Source organism: Nelumbo nucifera, chromosome 2, assembly GCF_055504915.1.
Source record: "Nelumbo nucifera cultivar China Antique chromosome 2, China Antique-T2T, whole genome shotgun sequence".
NCBI lineage: Eukaryota > Viridiplantae > Streptophyta > Magnoliopsida > Proteales > Nelumbonaceae > Nelumbo > Nelumbo nucifera.
Window position 1 is genome coordinate 7,411,817 of NC_142650.1, and position 18,345 is coordinate 7,430,161.

General features: G+C 38.0%; 1 protein-coding gene across 1 annotated transcript; it reads left to right on the forward strand.

Annotated features, from left to right (window-relative positions):
* Positions 1–413: 413 nt before the first annotated feature.
* On the forward strand, positions 414–18,164 carry LOC104594798 (uncharacterized). The gene is made up of 6 exons (XM_010255274.3): positions 414–781; positions 12,655–12,763; positions 14,126–14,256; positions 14,360–14,434; positions 14,608–14,757; positions 17,731–18,164. The coding sequence occupies exons 1-6, from the start codon at positions 590–592 to the stop codon at positions 17,848–17,850; spliced, it is 777 nt and encodes a 258-aa protein (XP_010253576.1). The 5' UTR covers positions 414–589; the 3' UTR covers positions 17,851–18,164.
* The last annotated feature ends 181 nt before the right edge of the window (positions 18,165–18,345 follow it).

Below are 18,345 nucleotides of genomic sequence, written 5' to 3' on the forward strand. Positions count from 1 at the left end.
AATAGTGTGCATCCTCATCAAGTTGCACCCATATCACCCACGCTATAATAGGCTCAATTAGAATGGAAAATCAAGTAGAATACTTTGGAACTTGACTAATGTGAGTCAGGTATTGGACCCCACCAATCACCATGTCGCTAAGGTTGGAGAGGCCTCTAAATCTGACGGATCTGCTCCTTACAAACGGGCGTTTCATAGGCACATCCACCATGTATTGGGAATATCTCCCATAAATAATAACTAATAAATACGGGAGATGTTCTCAATGCATGATAGGATGTGCTTGTGAGGCGCCTGGTGTAAGGAGCAGATCCAGTCTCCCGCTGAACACCGTGACCGTGAGCCCCTTGTACGAAAGCTCCACTTTATCATCATCTCATGTATCCTGTATCTATCTGTATGTACGTTTCGTTTCATGGGCGGGACAGTGGGAGGAGTGGGGCAGCACTGCTGAGGCGTATCCTATATTTTTAATGGGGGTTGGTTCGTTATAAGGCCAAATCAGAAAAATCGAAAAACGGTTTTCTTGAGTTCTCTCTCTCGCTGCCTCTCTGCCTCTCTGCCTCTCTGCCTCGCTCGAGGAGGAGGCATGGACGACCAATGCAGCAAAGCGGAGCTGGAGACTGGCAGGGCGGACCGATCGGTTTGGTTGATGAAGTGCCCCACCATGGTGTCTCGGTCATGGCAATCTCACGCTCCCTCCGACTCGACTCGCCACCTCGCGAAGGTTGTACTTTCCGTCGACCCTCTCCGTCCCAACGACGACAACTCATCTCCTCAGGTGATGAAGAACAGTCATTCTTCTCATAATATTCGACTTTTTTTGTTTCTCTTTTAGGGTTTCATAATTGTCTCTGCACTCTGCATGCATTCGCTTTCGTTTCGCAGTGTTCAAATGCTCGATGGAAAAATCGAAACTTTTCTTCTGCTTGTTCCTCTTGGTAGGATGGTGGTTTTTGGTTCTGGACTACATTGTTTCTTTGCCGAGATTGCATGCAAGGGGTTCATTTATTTATTTTAGAAAAATGGCTGTTTTAGAACGGAGTTTGTTGGAGTCGGGCGTTGTTGCCTTAGGCGGTGCTTAAATTTTCAGATTTTTCTTTTTCATTGAGAGATGGCTATGTTTCGGGATACATGTTGTATCTCGCAGTTCTGCTCGATAACTATTACTTTGTGAATTTTAAGTCGGTGAGTTGAATTGGCTTTTCTACTTGTTGAGGTTTCTATTAGAGTTGTTAAGACAACAGTTGAAACAATTAAACTGATCAAGTGATAAAAAAGAACAGATGTGAATTGACTTGGAAATTAATAATTGTTTGATTTTTAGTAAACCATGGTAGTTCAGGTTTTTGACAAAAAAGAAAAGAAAAGTAGTTCAAGTTCCCTTTTTAACAAAACGTGAAAGAATAGTTCTCTGCACTCAACTAACGGTTCTGACTACAAAAATTAATTTTGGCCGTAGGGGGAGATATTTTCATTTGGAAAGCCATCGATCAGACATCTATTTGTGAAGATAAAGTTTAACCATGACAATTTTTTCATGAGAAAACTTTTCATCAAACAACAAATTGAAGTTATGCTTATAAAAAGTTGATTAAATTGTGTCCTGTACTAATGCTTTACTTCATTTATAACTCAATCCCTCTGAAAATTTTCCTCTTGACAATTTACCTGCTCTAGCGGGACATTTTGTTAACTTGAAGACTTTGTATCTATTGTTTCACTTTTCTTAGAAGCCAAGCATGAATCCAACCCTCCATTTTCTTGATAATGGAACATTGCAAAGATGAGGATGTTGAAATAATGTGTAGAAAAACATAGAAAGATATAATAAAAGGTGAGAGAAAATGAGGAAATCTACAGTAGTTCTAAGTGATGCCAAAATTAGGAGAGAGTTGACTAAGATGCCTAGTCCTGTGTGGGTATGGTGTAAACTTTTGACAGCATTAGTTAAAGGAGTTACAAATGGTTCAGCTTAAAAAGGCTCAAAAGGAGGAGTCAAAGGCTAAAAATGAGGTGATTTGACATAGTGAAAATTACTTAACATGAACATATTAATGGAGATATGACCCAAGATGGAATGGACAAAATTTGTACTGTATTGTAAATCTTTAGGTCTAAAGAAACATTAGGAGAAAGCATGGACAATCTTTTTGGATAGTAAGAAAAGGCTAAGATACCCAAAATATATATATTTTTTTCTTTTGAGTCGGTAACAGAAGCTTTTCATTGATTAAAATTTACAAGAATATACAATTTTGAAGAAAACCCAAACAGAAGTGAGAACCCAATGGAGCATAGCAGTGTTTTAAAAGCGCAACGCGCAAGGCGAGGCGCACACCTTTTTGATGCAAGGCGCAAAAATAAAAAAATGCTAAAAAATAAATAAATAAGCCAAAAAATTCAAAAATAAAATATTAAACATAATATTAATAAAAAATATAAACTAAAGTTTTAAAATAATGTTTTAAAAAACCTATTATCTAAAATTAAAATACATAAACATAAGATGTAAAGCGTATTCAAATGAGAATTTAAAAATAAAATCAAACATATAAAACATTTTCAAGCATATAAAACCTCTAATTTCTTTTTTCACTCAATTGCAGTACTTCACATAGCTAATGTAATGTAAAACATATTACATTCCTGATTCTACGAGCCAGTTTTGTGCCACGCCCCTCGAGGCAAGTCCAAACAAGCCCACGTTAGGTCTTAAATTCTTAGTTTTCACACAAAAAATAATGATTTTATAGTTTTATTTGCTTTTTAAGAAGACATTTTATTAGGATGAATGAATGAAAAACATTACCAAATTGGGGGTTCTCGGAGGGGGCAGAAGGGTCTAAGGCGGACAACTAGTGGCCACTCTCCAGAAGGGGTAAAATCAGATCCTTGTGAAAGTGAGGGCTGAACTGAGCTAAGGTTTCTGGAGGTGATCCCAAGAATGGCTCCTCTCTAGGTGTGTTGAGTTCTACCATTCCTGAATATCTGGGTATCAGTCTTTTCTGCCTACCTTTTAGGGGTATTTGTAGCTGATTTTGGCACATTCTATAACTGAGGAAGCTTCTGATATTAATTTATTCATTTCTTTTTTGTCTTTTTATTTGAGCCTTTTTCTGAGAGTCACAACAAGAATTTTTGGTCGTCTGAAATGTGCATCAATTTAGTCATGCCACATCAGCCCAATTAGTTACAAAGGGTATCGTGTGGGCTACAGTACAGGGCTGTGCCTTAAGGATTTAGAAGGTCTTACAATTATTTTGTTTCTTTTTTTTTTGGATCAGCAATTGTTCTTTTTTTTTTACTTACATGTAAATTTTTCTGTTGTAGTAAGCATATCTTACCCTATGAACCTATAAATAGGGTAGAAACTTTTGTAAGGGAATTAGTGAGGGAAATACACTTTATGAGCAGGTTTGCTTCTTTGATTTAGTGCAGTCTATTAGGTGTTGACTCCTAATAGACTCTCTAGTTGCTGGCTCCTAGGACTCGGTTGTTTCAGTGATTTTCAGGTTTCTGCAGTTCATCACTCTTTGGGATCACACTTATCTGAGCCAAATTAAAACCATGATTTCCTAATCTTTTTTTTTTACAGTGGATTTGGCTTTAAATAGAACAGATTGGTGAAACAGGATTGATGTAGCCAACCCCATATAGTTGGGACAAGGCATGGATGATGATGATTTCTCTAATCTTTTTTAAATAGTGAGCAAAATTCCAGAGGCCCTGTTCTATTCTTTTGTTCCATTGAATCCACTGGCCTAAACCCCTTTGAGTGTGAGGAAGACAGGCCAGATTGTAGGGAGTGAAAGCAAAAACTTGGTAGCCTACAACATTTACAAGACTATTGAACCCCCCCCCCCCCCCACCCCCCAAAAAAAATAAAAAAAAAATGATACTCTACAACTGTGAAGCACCAATCCCTGCTGGGCTGGGGTTCACAAGAGAGCTCCTCTGAAATTGTAACATACTCTGCTCATTGGTTGGGGTGCTAGAGGAAGATTGGAAAATCTCTTGCAGGATCCTTCTTGGGTTGTTAAGAAATATACATTAAGAGGCATGGCCCCCAAACTGAGGAGGAAGATAATAAGGCCTCCCAATGCCTCAAAGGATGCCTTCTTGTGATGCAGATGTAAAAGCAAGGAAAGAATTCATGAGGAAACAAACTAATTTTCCAATTCCTATACCAATTTCAGAATTTTTGGGTTAGAGGATATTGGTACTGTTTCAGTTTTTAATTTCTAGTTGTGTGATGAGGCAAAAAAAAAGAGAAAAAATGTGAAAACAAAAAAATGTGTGAACGTATTCTGTTTTGCATGTTTTTTGTAGTGGGATCCCAAGTAGTTGCCTTTGGGTAGCTTTGTTGACAGTTTGGGACCAGTGGTATTTTCGTCATTTTATAAGTCAGATTTTTTGGTTAGGGGCAGTTGGGTGCATTTCTGTTGAGTTTTGGTCTCTTGGGTCTTTTTGTAACAAAAGTTATCTTTTAGGTGTTCATTTGAATTTAGTTTTGTTCCTAAAGAGTTGGTGAGAGGGAAACATTCTAGGGGCTTATGTTAAATATTTTAACTAGCTTGTCCAGCAAGTCAGTGAGTCTTATAAAAGAGAAGGGGGCTGTTTTTGTAGGGGTCTTTTGGTTCTTTCTCTCTTGTTTGAGCTGTAGCTCAGCCCCAGCTAGGGCTTTCAAGTATTTGAGAGTTTGGGTTTTGAGGAGTCAACCCATTTTGGCACCTTCCAATCCCTCCATCACTGCGTGTCCGTGCGGGAGGCCAGCTTGCTGCCATTATTACTGTAGCATAACTGTTCCAGGAGGAGTTTTACTTCAGGTTCAGGTCTGAAATCCCTAAAAATCCAACTTATTTTGTTGTTTTCAATTTGGTACTTCTTGTGCTTATTGCTGTATACTTGAGGTGCTGCATGTCATTTGTCTTTCTATTCACATCAAGTGGTATCAGAGCAAGTTCTTTCCTTGGGTTTGCTTCAAAGTTCATCTCCTTCTTGTGTTTTTCTATATTATCATGGCTGCAAGGGGTGGATGTGGTAGGGGTGGTAAAAGACCACAACATGTCACTATAGAGGTTTTCCAAGAGGCTATAAGAGGATTGCAAGAACAGATTGAACATCTTGCTCAACTTGTAGCTCAAAATGCTGCTAGGGATGGTGACGTAGCAAATGATTTGGGGCTAGGAAGAAGAGGACAAGCTCCTAGAGTTGATGAACAACTCACTGACATTATTAGTGGAAATCAAGTGAAGACATTGAGCAACCTGAAGGTGATCAGCATGGAAGGAATAACAACCAACGGTGGGAAGACCGAATAGTGCAAGCTTTACAATCCAATCAAGGTCATGGTGTTCAACTTCATATTTCCGAGTTTGATGGTGAGTTGGATCCTGAAGAGTTTCTAGACTGGTTGGACAACATTGAAAATTACTTTGATTGGAAAGAAATGAATGAAGAAAGAAAAGTGAAGCTTGTAACAGCAAAGATGCGTGAGACAGCCTTAGATTGGTGGAAAAATTACCAAAGGGATAGAGAAAGGAAGGGGAAAGAAAGATTAGTTCCTGGGGAAGAATGAAAGAGAAGCTGAAATCCCAATTTTTTCCACCAAACTATGAGCAAACTCTTTACCAAAGGGTGCAGAATTTAAGGCAACAAGAAAAGAGTGTGAAGGAGTACACAAAAGAGTTTAATAGATTAACTCTTCGGATTAATATGTCAGAAACTAAACAACAAAAAGTTAGTAGATATATCAATGGTTTGAGGTTGCCAATACAAGATCAAGTCAGCCTACATTGCCCGTATAAGATAAAGGATGCATATCAGCTAGCTCTAAAGGTTAAAGCTCAATTGAGTCGGAGCTAAGGGCAGAGGCTAAGTGCTGTCCAAGGTACATCTTTATCAATAGGTCGAAGTGTTGGGGCTGGTAGGGGTTGTGTGATCAACCAAACACACCCTACAGTCCAAGGGACTTCAAATGCAACAAAGAGCAGTCAAGGGTAGCCTACTATTAGATGTTTTAGGTGTAAGTTGGGACATCGTTCAAATGAATGTCCTAAGAGAAGGATTGAAGGGCAAACACATATAGTTGATGAAGTCACTGATGAACAACAAGATGATATTGGCCATGTTGTGGATGGGCAAGTGGCTGAAACTACTGAAGCTAATGCTTTAGAGGAAGAAAACTTCGATGGGGATATTGAGGGTGAAGCTCTGGTGATATGACACTCTATGGTTGCACCTCAAGAACCACTACCAGGGGACTGGTTGAGAAAGAATATCTTTAGAACACGTTGTATAGCTGGTGGGAAGTTGTGTAACCTGATTATTAACAGTGGGAGTAGTGAGAATCTTGTCTCTCAAGAGATGGTGGATAATTACAGCTCAAGACTGTTCAACACCCCCGACCATATCGTATTCTGTGGTTCAACAAAGGAAATGAGGTAATAGTTTCTTCTAAATGCCTAGTTAATTTTTCTATTGGTAATACATTTGAAGAATCGGTATGGTGTGATGTTGTCCCAATGGATGCATGCCATATTCTCTTGGGTCGCCCATGGCAATATGACCGTAAGACCATTCATTATGGGGACAAGAACACATACAACTTTGTGAAAGACAATAAGAAGATAACTCTTAAACCAATGCAACTTGATTCATTTCCAAAGAAGGAAACAAAGCCAACCACTACTCTCTTCACCTTGAATAAATTGGCTCAAGAAGATGAGAATTTGGATGTTGTTTACGTGCTGGTTACAAAAGAAGTTAGCAAAGAAACACTTGTTCCAGAGTTGGTGAAGAAGCTACTTCATGAGTATGCTGATGTGATGCTTGAAGAACTACCCAATAGCCTTTCTCCCCTAAGAGATGTACAACATCATATAGATTTAATGCCAGGAGCAGCATTGCCTAACCTACCCCACTATAGAATGAGTCCGAAGGAGCATGAGGAGCTCCAAAGACAAGTAACAGAGTTGTTGAAGAAGGGGCTAATCCGTGAGAGCTTAAGCCCATGTGCTGTACCAGCTTTGCTCACACCAAAGAAAGATGGTAGTTGGCGTGTATGTGTGTTGACAATCGTGCCATTAACAAGATTATAGTTAAATTCAGGTTTCCCATACCCCGCCTTGATGACATGTTAGGCACATTGGCTGCTGGTTCACAAGTCTTTTCAAAGATAGACCTGAAGAGTGGATAACATCAAATTCGCATCTGGGAGGGGGATGAGTGGAAGACTGCATTCAAGACTAAGGAAGGTCTTTATGAATGGATGGTTATGCCATTTGGGTTGTCTAATGCTCCTAACACCCTTATGAGGTTCATGAGCCAAGTATTAAGGCCGTTCATGGGGAAGTTTGTGGTAGTTATTTTGATGACATATTCATCCACAACAAAGATCATGACAGCCACTTCGGACACTTGAGAGCAATCCTAGAAGTCTTGAGACAAAATCAGCTATTTATAAATTTGAAGAAGTGTAATTTTATGACAGATCGGTTGGTGTTTTTTGGGTATGTTGTTTCAGGCAAAGGGATTGACGTGGACCAAGAAAAAGTTCAAGCTATTCAAGAGTGGCCAACACCAAAGACCTTAATGGAAATTTGTAGTTTCCATGGGCTAGCAACATTTTATCGCCAGTTTATAAAGAATTTCAGCACTATTGTAGCACCCATTACTGGATGCTTGAAAGGAGGTGAGTTTACTTGGACTCCCACAACTGAGAAAAGCTTCCAAGAGCTAAAGATGAGGATGACGAAGGCTCTGGTATTGGCTTTAACTGATTTTAACAAGCTCTTTGAAGTTGAATGTGATGCATCCCATGTTGGGATTGGAGCTGTCCTTAGCCAAGAAGGCCGTCCAATTGCTTACTTTAGTGAGAAACTCAATGATGTTAGAAGGAGGTATTCCATTTATGATGTTGAATTTTATGCCATTGTGCAAGCGCTGAAGTTCTGGAGGCATTATCTTATCCAACGGGAGTTTGTGTTGTATTCAAACCATGAAGCATTGAAGCACCTTAACTCCCAACAGAAGATAAAGGGAAGACATGCTAAATGGGTTGACTTTCTACAAGAATATAATTTTGTTTTGAAGCATAAGGCTGGACAACAAAACCGGGTAGCTGATGCTCTTAGTTGGAGAGTTCACTTGGTGTCAACAATGTCTACTAAATGTTGTGGGACTCAGCTCCATCAAAGACCAATACCAAGATGACCCTTATTTTGGCCTTATTTTGGCCCTATACAACAGGTGACAAGGATATTCGAGCCAAATTTGTGTGGAATGATGGTTACTTATTCATGGGCAATAGGTTATGTATTCCATCAAGATCCTTGAGGGCATTACTCATTTGCTGATTTGCATTGCAAGGGACATTTTGGTTGCAAGAAGACACTTGAAATTGTCTCCAAAAAGTACTTTTGGCCAAGGCTTACAAAAGGATGTGTTCTATTATGCTGATAGATGTCACAAGTGCCAAACATCTAAGGGGCAACATCAAAATGCAGGTTTGTATCTCCCCTTACCCATACCAGAAGCACCATGGACTGATATTACTATGGATTTTGTGTTGGGGTTGCCAAGAATAGCTAGGGGTAATGACTCTATTTTTGTTGTGGTTGATCGTTTCTCTAAAATGACCCACTTTATTGGTTGCCAAAAGACTTCTGATGCTTCTCATGTAGCTAACTTGTTTTTCAAAGAAGTTGTTCGGTTGCATGGATTGCCAAGATCTATCACATTAGATCGTGACACAAGATTCCTTAGCCACTTTTGGAGAAATTGAAGTGGTTAACCGAAGCTTGTGTCACAATCTGATTTCACCCACAAACAGATGGACAAACTAAAGTGGTTAACCGAAGCTTAGGCAACTTGTTGAGGAGCCTAGTTGGAAACTACTTAAAGCAATGGGATCTTATCCTACCACAAGCTGAATTTGCCTTCAATGATTCAATTAATAGATCTACAGGGAAGACTCCTTTTGAGGTTGTGTACGGTCAGTCACCTAAAAGTGTTGTTAATCTAACTCCTATAACAAGGTTGGAGCGAGTGAGTGATGATGCCGAAGCTTTAGCTGAATCCATTCAAGAGATTCAAGAGAATGTACGACAGAAGCTGAAAGAAAGCAACCAAAGGTATAAAGAAGCTAAGGATAAGCATCGTCGGATGAAAGAGTTTCATGAAGGTGATCTAGTCATGGTTTATTTGCGGCCTGAGAAGTTTCCCGTTGGGACCTACCATAAGTTGAAGCAAAAAAAAAATTGGTTCGTGTCAAGTGCTGAGACGGTTTGGTGACAATGCATATGAAATTGAGCTACCAGCTGATTTGTCCATTTCACCCATTTTTAATGTAGCAAACCTCTTTGATTACCATGGGGATCTAGAACCAGCAACAAAAGAAGGGCAAGGACTAGCACAAAGGGCCAGTAGTTCTAATGAGTGTGAACAAGTAGAGGGTGTCGAAGATGTTCGAGTTACCAACACTCGAAATGGGGCCTATTTTAGGTTCTTGGTCAAGTGGAAAGGGAAACCATCAATTGAGAACTATTGGGTTAGTGAAGAGGAGTTTATGAAGCTAGATGGAAACATGTGCAAGGCTGCTAAAATTGTTGCTCGCACGGGGTCAAGCTCTTTTTAACCTGACGGGAATGATGAGGCAAAAAAAAGAGAAAAAATGAAAAAAAAAATGTGAATACAAAAAAATGTGTGAATGTATTCTGTTTTGCATGTTTTTGTAGTGGGATCCCAAATAGTTGTCTTTGGGTAGCTTTGTTGACAGTTTGGGACCAGGGGTATTTTCGTCATTTTATAAGCCAGATTTTTGGTCAGGGGCAGTTGGGTGCATTTCTGTTGAGTTTTGGTCTCTTGGGTCTTTTTGTAACAAAAGTAATCTTTTAGGTGTTCATTTGAAGTTAGTTTAGTTCCTAAGGAGTTGTTGGTGAGAGGGAAACATTCTAGGGGCTTATGTTAAATATTTTAACTAACTTGTCCAGCAAGCCAGTGAGTCTTATAAAAGAGAAGGGGGTTGTTTCTGTAAGGGTCTTTTGGTTCTTTCTCTCTTGTTTGAATTGTAGCTCAGCCCCAGCTAGGGTTTTCAAGTATTGGGAGTTTGGGTTTTGAGGAGTCGACCCATTTTGGCACCTTCCAATCCCTCCATTGCTGCGTGTCCGCGCGGGTGGCCAGATTGCTGCCATTGTTACTGTAGCGGAACTGTTCCAAGAGGAGTTTTACTAAAGGTTCAGGTCTGAATTTCCTAAAAATTCAACTTATTTTGCTGTTTTCAGCTTGGTACTTCTTGTGCTTATTGCTGTATACTTGAGGTGCTGCATGTCATTTGTCTTTCTGTCCACATCATTGTGGTATCTTAAGAATAGGATTACATTTTTATATTTTTATTGCTGTTTTGAAATTACTATTTAAGGTAATTCATGGATTTATTATTTATAGTAGTTCTAGTAATTACTATTTTTAGTAATTCCTGATGTCTTTAAATTAAGTTAGTCTTAGCGGGATTAGGAAAGTGTTATTAGAGTTGTTCAGGAGTTGGAGTCCTTATTTAAGTGTCCTAATGGATTTGTCTTAAGTTCTAAAGCAACTAGGAGTTGTTTTGGGTCAACTTCCTAGTCAAAATCAGAGTCTGAAAGGGAACATCCGAATTAGTATTTTGATTCTATAAATAGAGTCATTGTAATTGGAGTTAAAGAAGAGTAATTTGGTGAAAAGTTTGGTTTAGTGAATTCTAGTTGTTGCCAGAAAATTTCTTTTTTTTTTCCCACTCTCTCTTACCTTCTTCTTCTAAATGACCTATTTCATCACTTTTTACCCTAACAGCAAGCATTCTTCTTGCTTGTCTATTCATATTCTTCATCTCTAATCACCCACAGCCTTCATTCAACCCCACAAAGCCCACTACCAGATCCCAAGTTGGTAAGGCATCATCTTGCCTTCAGAAATACAGTTATTGTTATGGGCCCGGGCGTAGGATCTTGTCACGGGTCGGTCCATGGGGAGAACCTCTAGTTTCCCCTTGTCCTTCCCTTTGCGTGTTGACCCTATCGTGGCGACCTAAGGGGTGATTTGTCCAAGAGATCACCCTAGCTCTCCTTTACTCTTCTCTTTGGCTGAAATTTTGGATCCCTTATTCAATAATAGCGGCTCCTTAAATAGGAGATTACAAGAGTCCTGCTCTTAGGGAGACTCCTTGCTGAATAGGGAGACCTCCAACTCTATCTTGATAAGATAAGACTAATAAGATAAGATAAGTCTCTCTTAATCCTAATCTAATAAGATAAGATAATCTCTCTTAATCCTAATCTAATAAGATAAGTCTCTCTTAATCCTAATCTAATAAGATAAGATAATCTAATCTACTATCTTAATAAGATAGGAATAACAAGATAGTCTAATATAATCTGCTGAATGGATAAGACTGTTGCTGCCGAATTGGATAGGATGAGAACACTGGATCATTGCTGCTGCTGTTCCCAATACGCGTCCACATCAGTTATTCCTTCCTTACCATTCTTCCCACATGGTAATATGAATGATAGCTCTCCAGTGCAACCTGCCCTTAGACCTGTGATCACATGTCTTCCATTGATGAAGCATGCCAAAAACTGCCAAAGTCACCCATTTGGGTCCAACCTATCTCATGAAGATATGCCAATTCGCTTCCTTATTTCTTTCAACAAGACCAAAAGGAACATCCTTACATTTAATATTAACATAATGCTGCACAAAACTGGATACAGTGTACTCATATATGGACGATAGGTAGATTTGAAGGTATTCAGTGGATAAATTCATGGGACCTGATGAGTATGAGTTTACTTTCTTCTTTAATCAGCTAAGGCAAATATCTTTTCAGAGCTATACTGCTTCAGAGCTATGATCTAACTAAATGCCTAAATATCTTTGTTAAGCAACCCCCCAGCATGCTATCCACTTCCACACTTGCTATATACTTCTGGATGGTTATACAAATTGTTAAATAACCCCCAGCCAAATTTCTTCTCTCTTTAAGACGTATGTAAACACTATTAGACTTGCATAAATGTTGAGCTCTTCTTGATTGAAGTGCTAATATTATAGGCATGTTACAGCTTCTGTTATTTGGAGATTATATAGGTTAGCTTCTAACCTGCTGAAAGCCTCAGGGAAAAATTCGAAAAATAACTGCTGGTGAAATTGATTTCCTATTCAAATGGGTCCTTGACCACTGAAGCCAAGGTTCAAAATATTGATATGTATTGGCCCGTATCGGCCGATGTGTATTGTATCGGGAGCTTCCCGATATGCCCCTACGGAGGGTGTATCGGGGTTTTGACCGGTTCAGGGGGTGGACGGACCTTAAACCGGCCCCTCTGAACCGGATTTGAAAAAAACAAAAACTACCAATACGCCTCTACCAGCGTATCGGGTGTATCAATATTTTGAACCTTGACTGAAGCTGCATTAACAAGAACAAGCTTTAATGGATTGCTGCATGCTACCATGAAGAATGGATGTTTTGTCTTCTTCTGGTCCTTTTTTCTGTTACTTTTTCAAATTAATCCAATCATATCTAAGTTTACGGAATATTGTGTATTGAGATCCACTTGCCTTGCAACTTATCTTCTTCCTATTTTTACACATTGCTTGAATTATGACCAGTTCACGATGGAGTTGGTTGGCAATGAACCCGGAAATGGACCTAAGTGTTACTCGTTGGATATGTCAAAAGACTTTATTCCCATGTGTGTATTCTCTGAGACAAGTCAAGGTGAGGATAATAATCCACTCTCTTGTGCATGTTTGTTGCAGTGTTGGAAATTAAGTGAAAAGTTTTTTATTGGTAACAGATCATAGGTTTATTAAGTGCAAAATAGGTATAAGAACTAGTGAAAACACAACAAGACCCTCCCCACTAGTATCAGCCCGGGCTAGTCCATCATCCTAATCTTCCCCAAAATGCATTATAGCCCCAAAACAAAAATGCTGCCACTTATACAGTGACCCCAACACAGCTCTCGTTTACTTGTTTATTAGCCCCCCCCCCTCCTGTGCCTGTGACAGGAGAATCAGACAATTTCCTGATATTTGATCCCTTTGAACACAATTTTTTTTTGAAAAAAGGTAAAGTAATTTTATTCAATGAGACAGCCAATTACAACAAGACTCAGGCCAATCTGTTTACTTCAAAACTGACTAGATCTTTTAAAACAACCTTTTAAAAAATGAATTTTTTGACCCATTACAAATTTGACACAAATTTTTAAGAAGGAAACAACTTGCAAAGATATATTTGACAAATAAAACTTAAAAAATTAGAAAATTCAACCAGAGATTTGTCAGCTATCTGTGTATTGGCCATAACTTGCTCAATTCTTATCCAGATTGTATGATATTTGGCTTATTTATTATTGAATAGATAATTGAATAAGCGTTCTCATGATACCAAGTTAAGCCAAAAATGCAAGTTTTGACATCTCAAATTGAGGTAACAAGTAGAGAAATTAACTTTAGGTGGGTTCTCTTTGATTTTTAGCTACAGCTTAAGCAATTAACATACAAGTTCAAATATTAGGTATTAGTGTATTACAAGGGCTTAAGCTTCTATTCCTCCATGGAGTAGCATAGGTAGTAACTCGGGGTTCAAAGCATCACAACTGGACAGGAAAATTAAGATTTTGGTACTCAGAGGTTTTCTTTTCAGAAAGGGAGGACCATCCCTTCTGATCTAACATGATAATCCCGTTCTCATGGATTATGGATAATCTGGCCAAGTCATGTTAGGTGCTCTAGGGTGAAGTGGTTGTGAAATCCTTTATTATTCATAATCATTGTTGCGTATTTCTCCTACTTTCTTTTTTATAGAATGAAACAGGGAGGTTATACTTGCATTCTGAGCCTTATTTTCTTCACTAAATTTTCCTGTTATTCATCAGAAAAATGTACAAACCTCCTACAATTTGATCTGGATATAAATATGAGATGCACATAGTCATGTTAATGTGCAACGCACCTTCTGCATCAGATGAATTCTTCCTGAGATTTTAGTTTGATTTATAAAGATATAGTAATCTTTTATTGTAGAACTTTCAGTTAATAAAGGTTAGTTTTAGAAAACCCCTGTCCTTTGCAGGAAGGGTTGCCATGGAAGGTAAAGTGCTACATAAATTTGACATGAAGCCCCATAATGAAAATATTGGGGATTATGGGAAACTTTGCCGTGAAAGGACAAACAAATATATGGTTAAAACTAGACAAATTCAGGTACAGTTTGCCTTACCTTCCTCTATTATTTTCTTTACATTTTTTATTAGTTTAGAAATTCAATATTTGACTTTTCTCCCATTTAATTCTACCTCATTTTAAGGTGATTGATAATGATCGTGGAGTGCATATGAGGCCTATGCCTGGGATGGTTGGATTACTAACATCTGGATCCAAGGTACTTATGTGGCCCTTTTTTGTGTATAAACTGTATAATTACTTAGTATTGCCACATTGAACATGCTCATTAGTGCTAACTCTATATTCCTGGTTACATGCACAAGAGTATATTTTCTAATTGTTATTGCTATCACCATATTTATGAGGAGGCTTCTACTGTTTTGAGTATAGGACAAGAAGAAAACAGTACCAGTTAAAGGATCAGACTTGAAAAGATCAAGAAGAGACCGTGGAGAAATGGAAGAGATTATGTTTAAGCTCTTTGAAAGACAACCAAATTGGACACTGAGGCAATTGATCCAAGAGACTGACCAACCTGAAGTATGTTCTCAAATTCTACTTGTACAATTCAATGCATGCATTGCGGGCCCAGTTTTTAAATCAGTTTTGTCCCTTTAGAGCCCGGTTTATTTCTTGTTCCTGCAATGTATATAAGAAACCAAGCTCCCCACCTTTAAATCTTTGATATAATTCTCTTGATGATATTTTTATGAGTGATTTTCTTGATTCATACCCACTTCAATATGCTTTACATCTTTAAAACAAATGATGAAAGATAGTTCTATTAGTAGAGCATAAAATGGATTTCCCCTCTGCTTGAACTGCTCAAATGAGGGGGAGAAAATACAGGGAAAACGCATTCTATTGTTGTACCCTGGGATCAGGGCATAGTTTTCAAGGCGCCAAGGATATGTATTTTTTAGTGAAAAATACATATCCTAGGTAGCTCCCTAGGTTCCATAACCATCTTTCCTTAATAACTATCCATAATTTTCATAAGAAAATTATAAACTTCATGTTTATGTCTAGAAAATCAACATATTTATGAGAAGAAAAATAAGAAAGAAAAGAAAATTCAATAAATATGGGGACTGAACCCCTATTTTTGTTATAGGAAAAGAAGAAAAGAAAAGGTGGAAGAAGAAGAAGAAGAAGAAGAAGAAGATGTGGAGGAAGAAATGTGTTGATTAGACAAAACTTTAAGTTTTTCCCTTACTTATTGGTTCAAATTCTGAAGTCTTTGAGGGTTCAATACAGAAGTTAGCAATGTTTGTGTTGATTAAACCCTAACAAATAAGAAAATAATAAAAAGAAATTAGCTTATAAACACAAAAATGAATATTTTTGTTTAATAATGTCTATTTTAACAATATAAAAGTATTTTATAAGACAGTATACAAAACTGCTAGGCAACTGGGCGAGGCAAGCCTCTAAGGGCGCCTTGTCGCCTAGGCATCGCCTTGACAACTATGGATCAGGGCTCCCATATCTCCCCATCTCATCTCTAACTAGCAGAATGCAATGTTGTTGGCAGATCTAGGAAGCTACCTGTATGAGCCGTTAGCCCATAACCAACATCTTGGATTATATTATGTGATGCCTAAGAGCCCAAGGGCCTGTACTATTAGATGATAACTATCCTATTACAACTTGGCAACCTTTAACAAAAAGCCAACTTAAGCCCCCGAAACAGTGAAAGTAGTTCAGCTCTTGCCTACCCCACTCATGAAGGTCTTGTATTTCCAGGAGAGCATTATCAAATTCAGTTCACCATTCCTTCCTATGGAACCAACTAAACTTGAACAGCTGTCTTCTTTGGGGGGTAAAACCAGCCACCACTTGCCATTTCCTAAGGGTGGTCCATAAAAAGTTAAAAACACCTTTGGACTCATCTCTAGTTGAAACCTGATGAGCAACCCTTACTATGATCAATTAGAGAATTTGTGACAAGCCTTTTGCTCTCAAAAATTATGGAGCTTCTCTGACACCAAAACTAAACAGGATTGCAGCTCCATGGTAAGGGTTTCCTCCTTACCACAGTAAAACTGCACAGGGAGCTTCTCCCCTTTACATATTTACATAAAATAAAGGAGGAAACCCTTGAAACTACAAATTCCTCTTCATTTTTTATAAAAAGAAAACAAGGTGGTTTCTTTCTCTTGGGGTTTTTTTTGCTTCATGCAAGAAGAGTTACATAGTGAGCTACCCCAGGACATCTTTGTTGGAACCGTGACCAGTGTGAGAAAACCTGGAGGAGAGGTGAGAAAATCTCCAGCAGAAGTAGGAGATCAAAGGAAATGCTGTCCATAGAACTATGTAGTGGATAAAGTCAGGATAAGTGTTGCACAAAGGGAAATTTTTATTTAAATTGCTCATAGAATAGAATGTTGGACAATTAAGAAACAACTCATCCAGAAGATGCCAACTGGCTCATTGGTAAAGTCTCTGGCTGGTTGTGGTGGAGATTTGGGATCAAATCCCACCTTCACCAGGATTGGGGGGTTATGGGTTTGGAGGAGCTACCCCAGTTGTGTAGCCCCATGAAAAAAAAATATAAAAAAAAAACAGCTCATCAACAGAACAGCTGCAACTGAGATGAGGATATTAAATGGATAAGTAATATGAATAGGAAGAGTAATATTAGAAATGAATACATCTATTCCGACAAGGCGACAACTGATCCATAGAATAACTTTAGCTGAGATGATATTGAATGGATGAGAAGTGAAACTTTAAGGATAAAATTAGAATGAACACATCTATGAAAACCTAAGGTCTGCCCTAAAAAGCAACAAAATGAGATATAGGTCTATGAGACCACATTTAATCATGTGCTTCAAAGACACATCGATTGTAGTAATAAGAAAAGACTTGAAGACCATTAACAGAAGATTTGGCCCTAGACTAAAGTAGTTTAAGGAACATTCATGTAACCAACTCCAAATATTTGGGATAAGGCTAAAGTTTAGTGAAAAAACCTTGAAAGGAAAATTGTGGTTTCCAATACTGCAGATCAACTACGTTTTGTTCTAATTAATCTTTCGTAATCCAGTCTTGGATACAATTTCTACACACACCTAACTAATATTCATATGGTAATAAAATCTTACAGTCATAGAATAATGAGTAATTTCTATAAAGTATAGATTAGAATATGATTGGTCTGTCATGTCATGGGAAACTTTTTATCCAATAGAACATGCTGCATATTTTGTACCATTTGGACTTCATAAAGGCATAAATGATTCCATGTTTTATTTGTATCTTTCTAATGCCTATCAGTATGATACGGAATAAAATATGGTCATCCCATTTCTTTATAGGCTCAAACACAGATTTTTTTACGAACCACTACACTTTGCAACTTTGGTTGATCTTTGATTGATCATATTAAAAACGACCTAAATTTGTTCATAAATTTATGACCTTATGATGTAATGAGACACATTAACCAAGAATTTATTTTTCATTTGTCTGCACTCCTAACAAAGTTTTTAATTCATCTATTTACAGCAATTCGTGAAAGATATACTTAAGGACCTTTGTATCTACAACAACAAGGGATCAAATCAAGGAACCTACGAGCTAAAGCCTGAATATAAGAGATCAGGTGAGGAAGGGAATCCTGAGTAGCCTGACAACCAAAAGGAATGGGCTTGATTGTCTGACCTTAACCAGAATATGAACTCTTCAAAGGTTCATTTTTGCTCATAGTTTTTTTTTTTTTTTAAGCTTAACGAAAGTTCAAATTAACATGATGGGCAGAAGTAGCTGAGGTTATTCCAAAATGTCAGGTTTCCTTTTTTTGAACCTTCAGGTCATGCTTAGATTTTCTTTTATTTTTTATGACCTCACTCTGGGTTTGGAGGTTAGAATTTCCACTATAGTAAAGAGTTGATAATATTTCCGTGGTAATACCATTCTGCAAGGCACTTTGAGGCAGAGCATTTATCTTTGTTCCTTGTTTTCACCCCTTTCTTTCTAAGAGAAAGCCTTCCTCGAACATGCTATTACAAATTATGTTTTTCTTTACAACCAACCATCCATGCCAGAATTCTTTCAGAAATTACAAAAGCATTGATGCAGGTGGCGAGCAACTTATTCAAATATTCTTAACTGTGTTTTGCC

What these genes read in the sequence shown, in the direction of transcription:
- LOC104594798 (XM_010255274.3), top strand. Translation starts at nt 590, where the DNA reads ATGGACGACCAATGCAGCAAAGCGGAGCTGGAGACTGGCAGGGCGGAC. An exon ending in ACGACAACTCATCTCCTCAG is followed by an intron (nt 782 to 12,654) that starts GTGATGAAGAAC and finishes AATTATGACCAG; the next exon opens with TTCACGATGGAGTTGGTTGG. An exon ending in TACTAACATCTGGATCCAAG is followed by an intron (nt 14,435 to 14,607) that starts GTACTTATGTGG and finishes TTTTGAGTATAG; the next exon opens with GACAAGAAGAAAACAGTACC.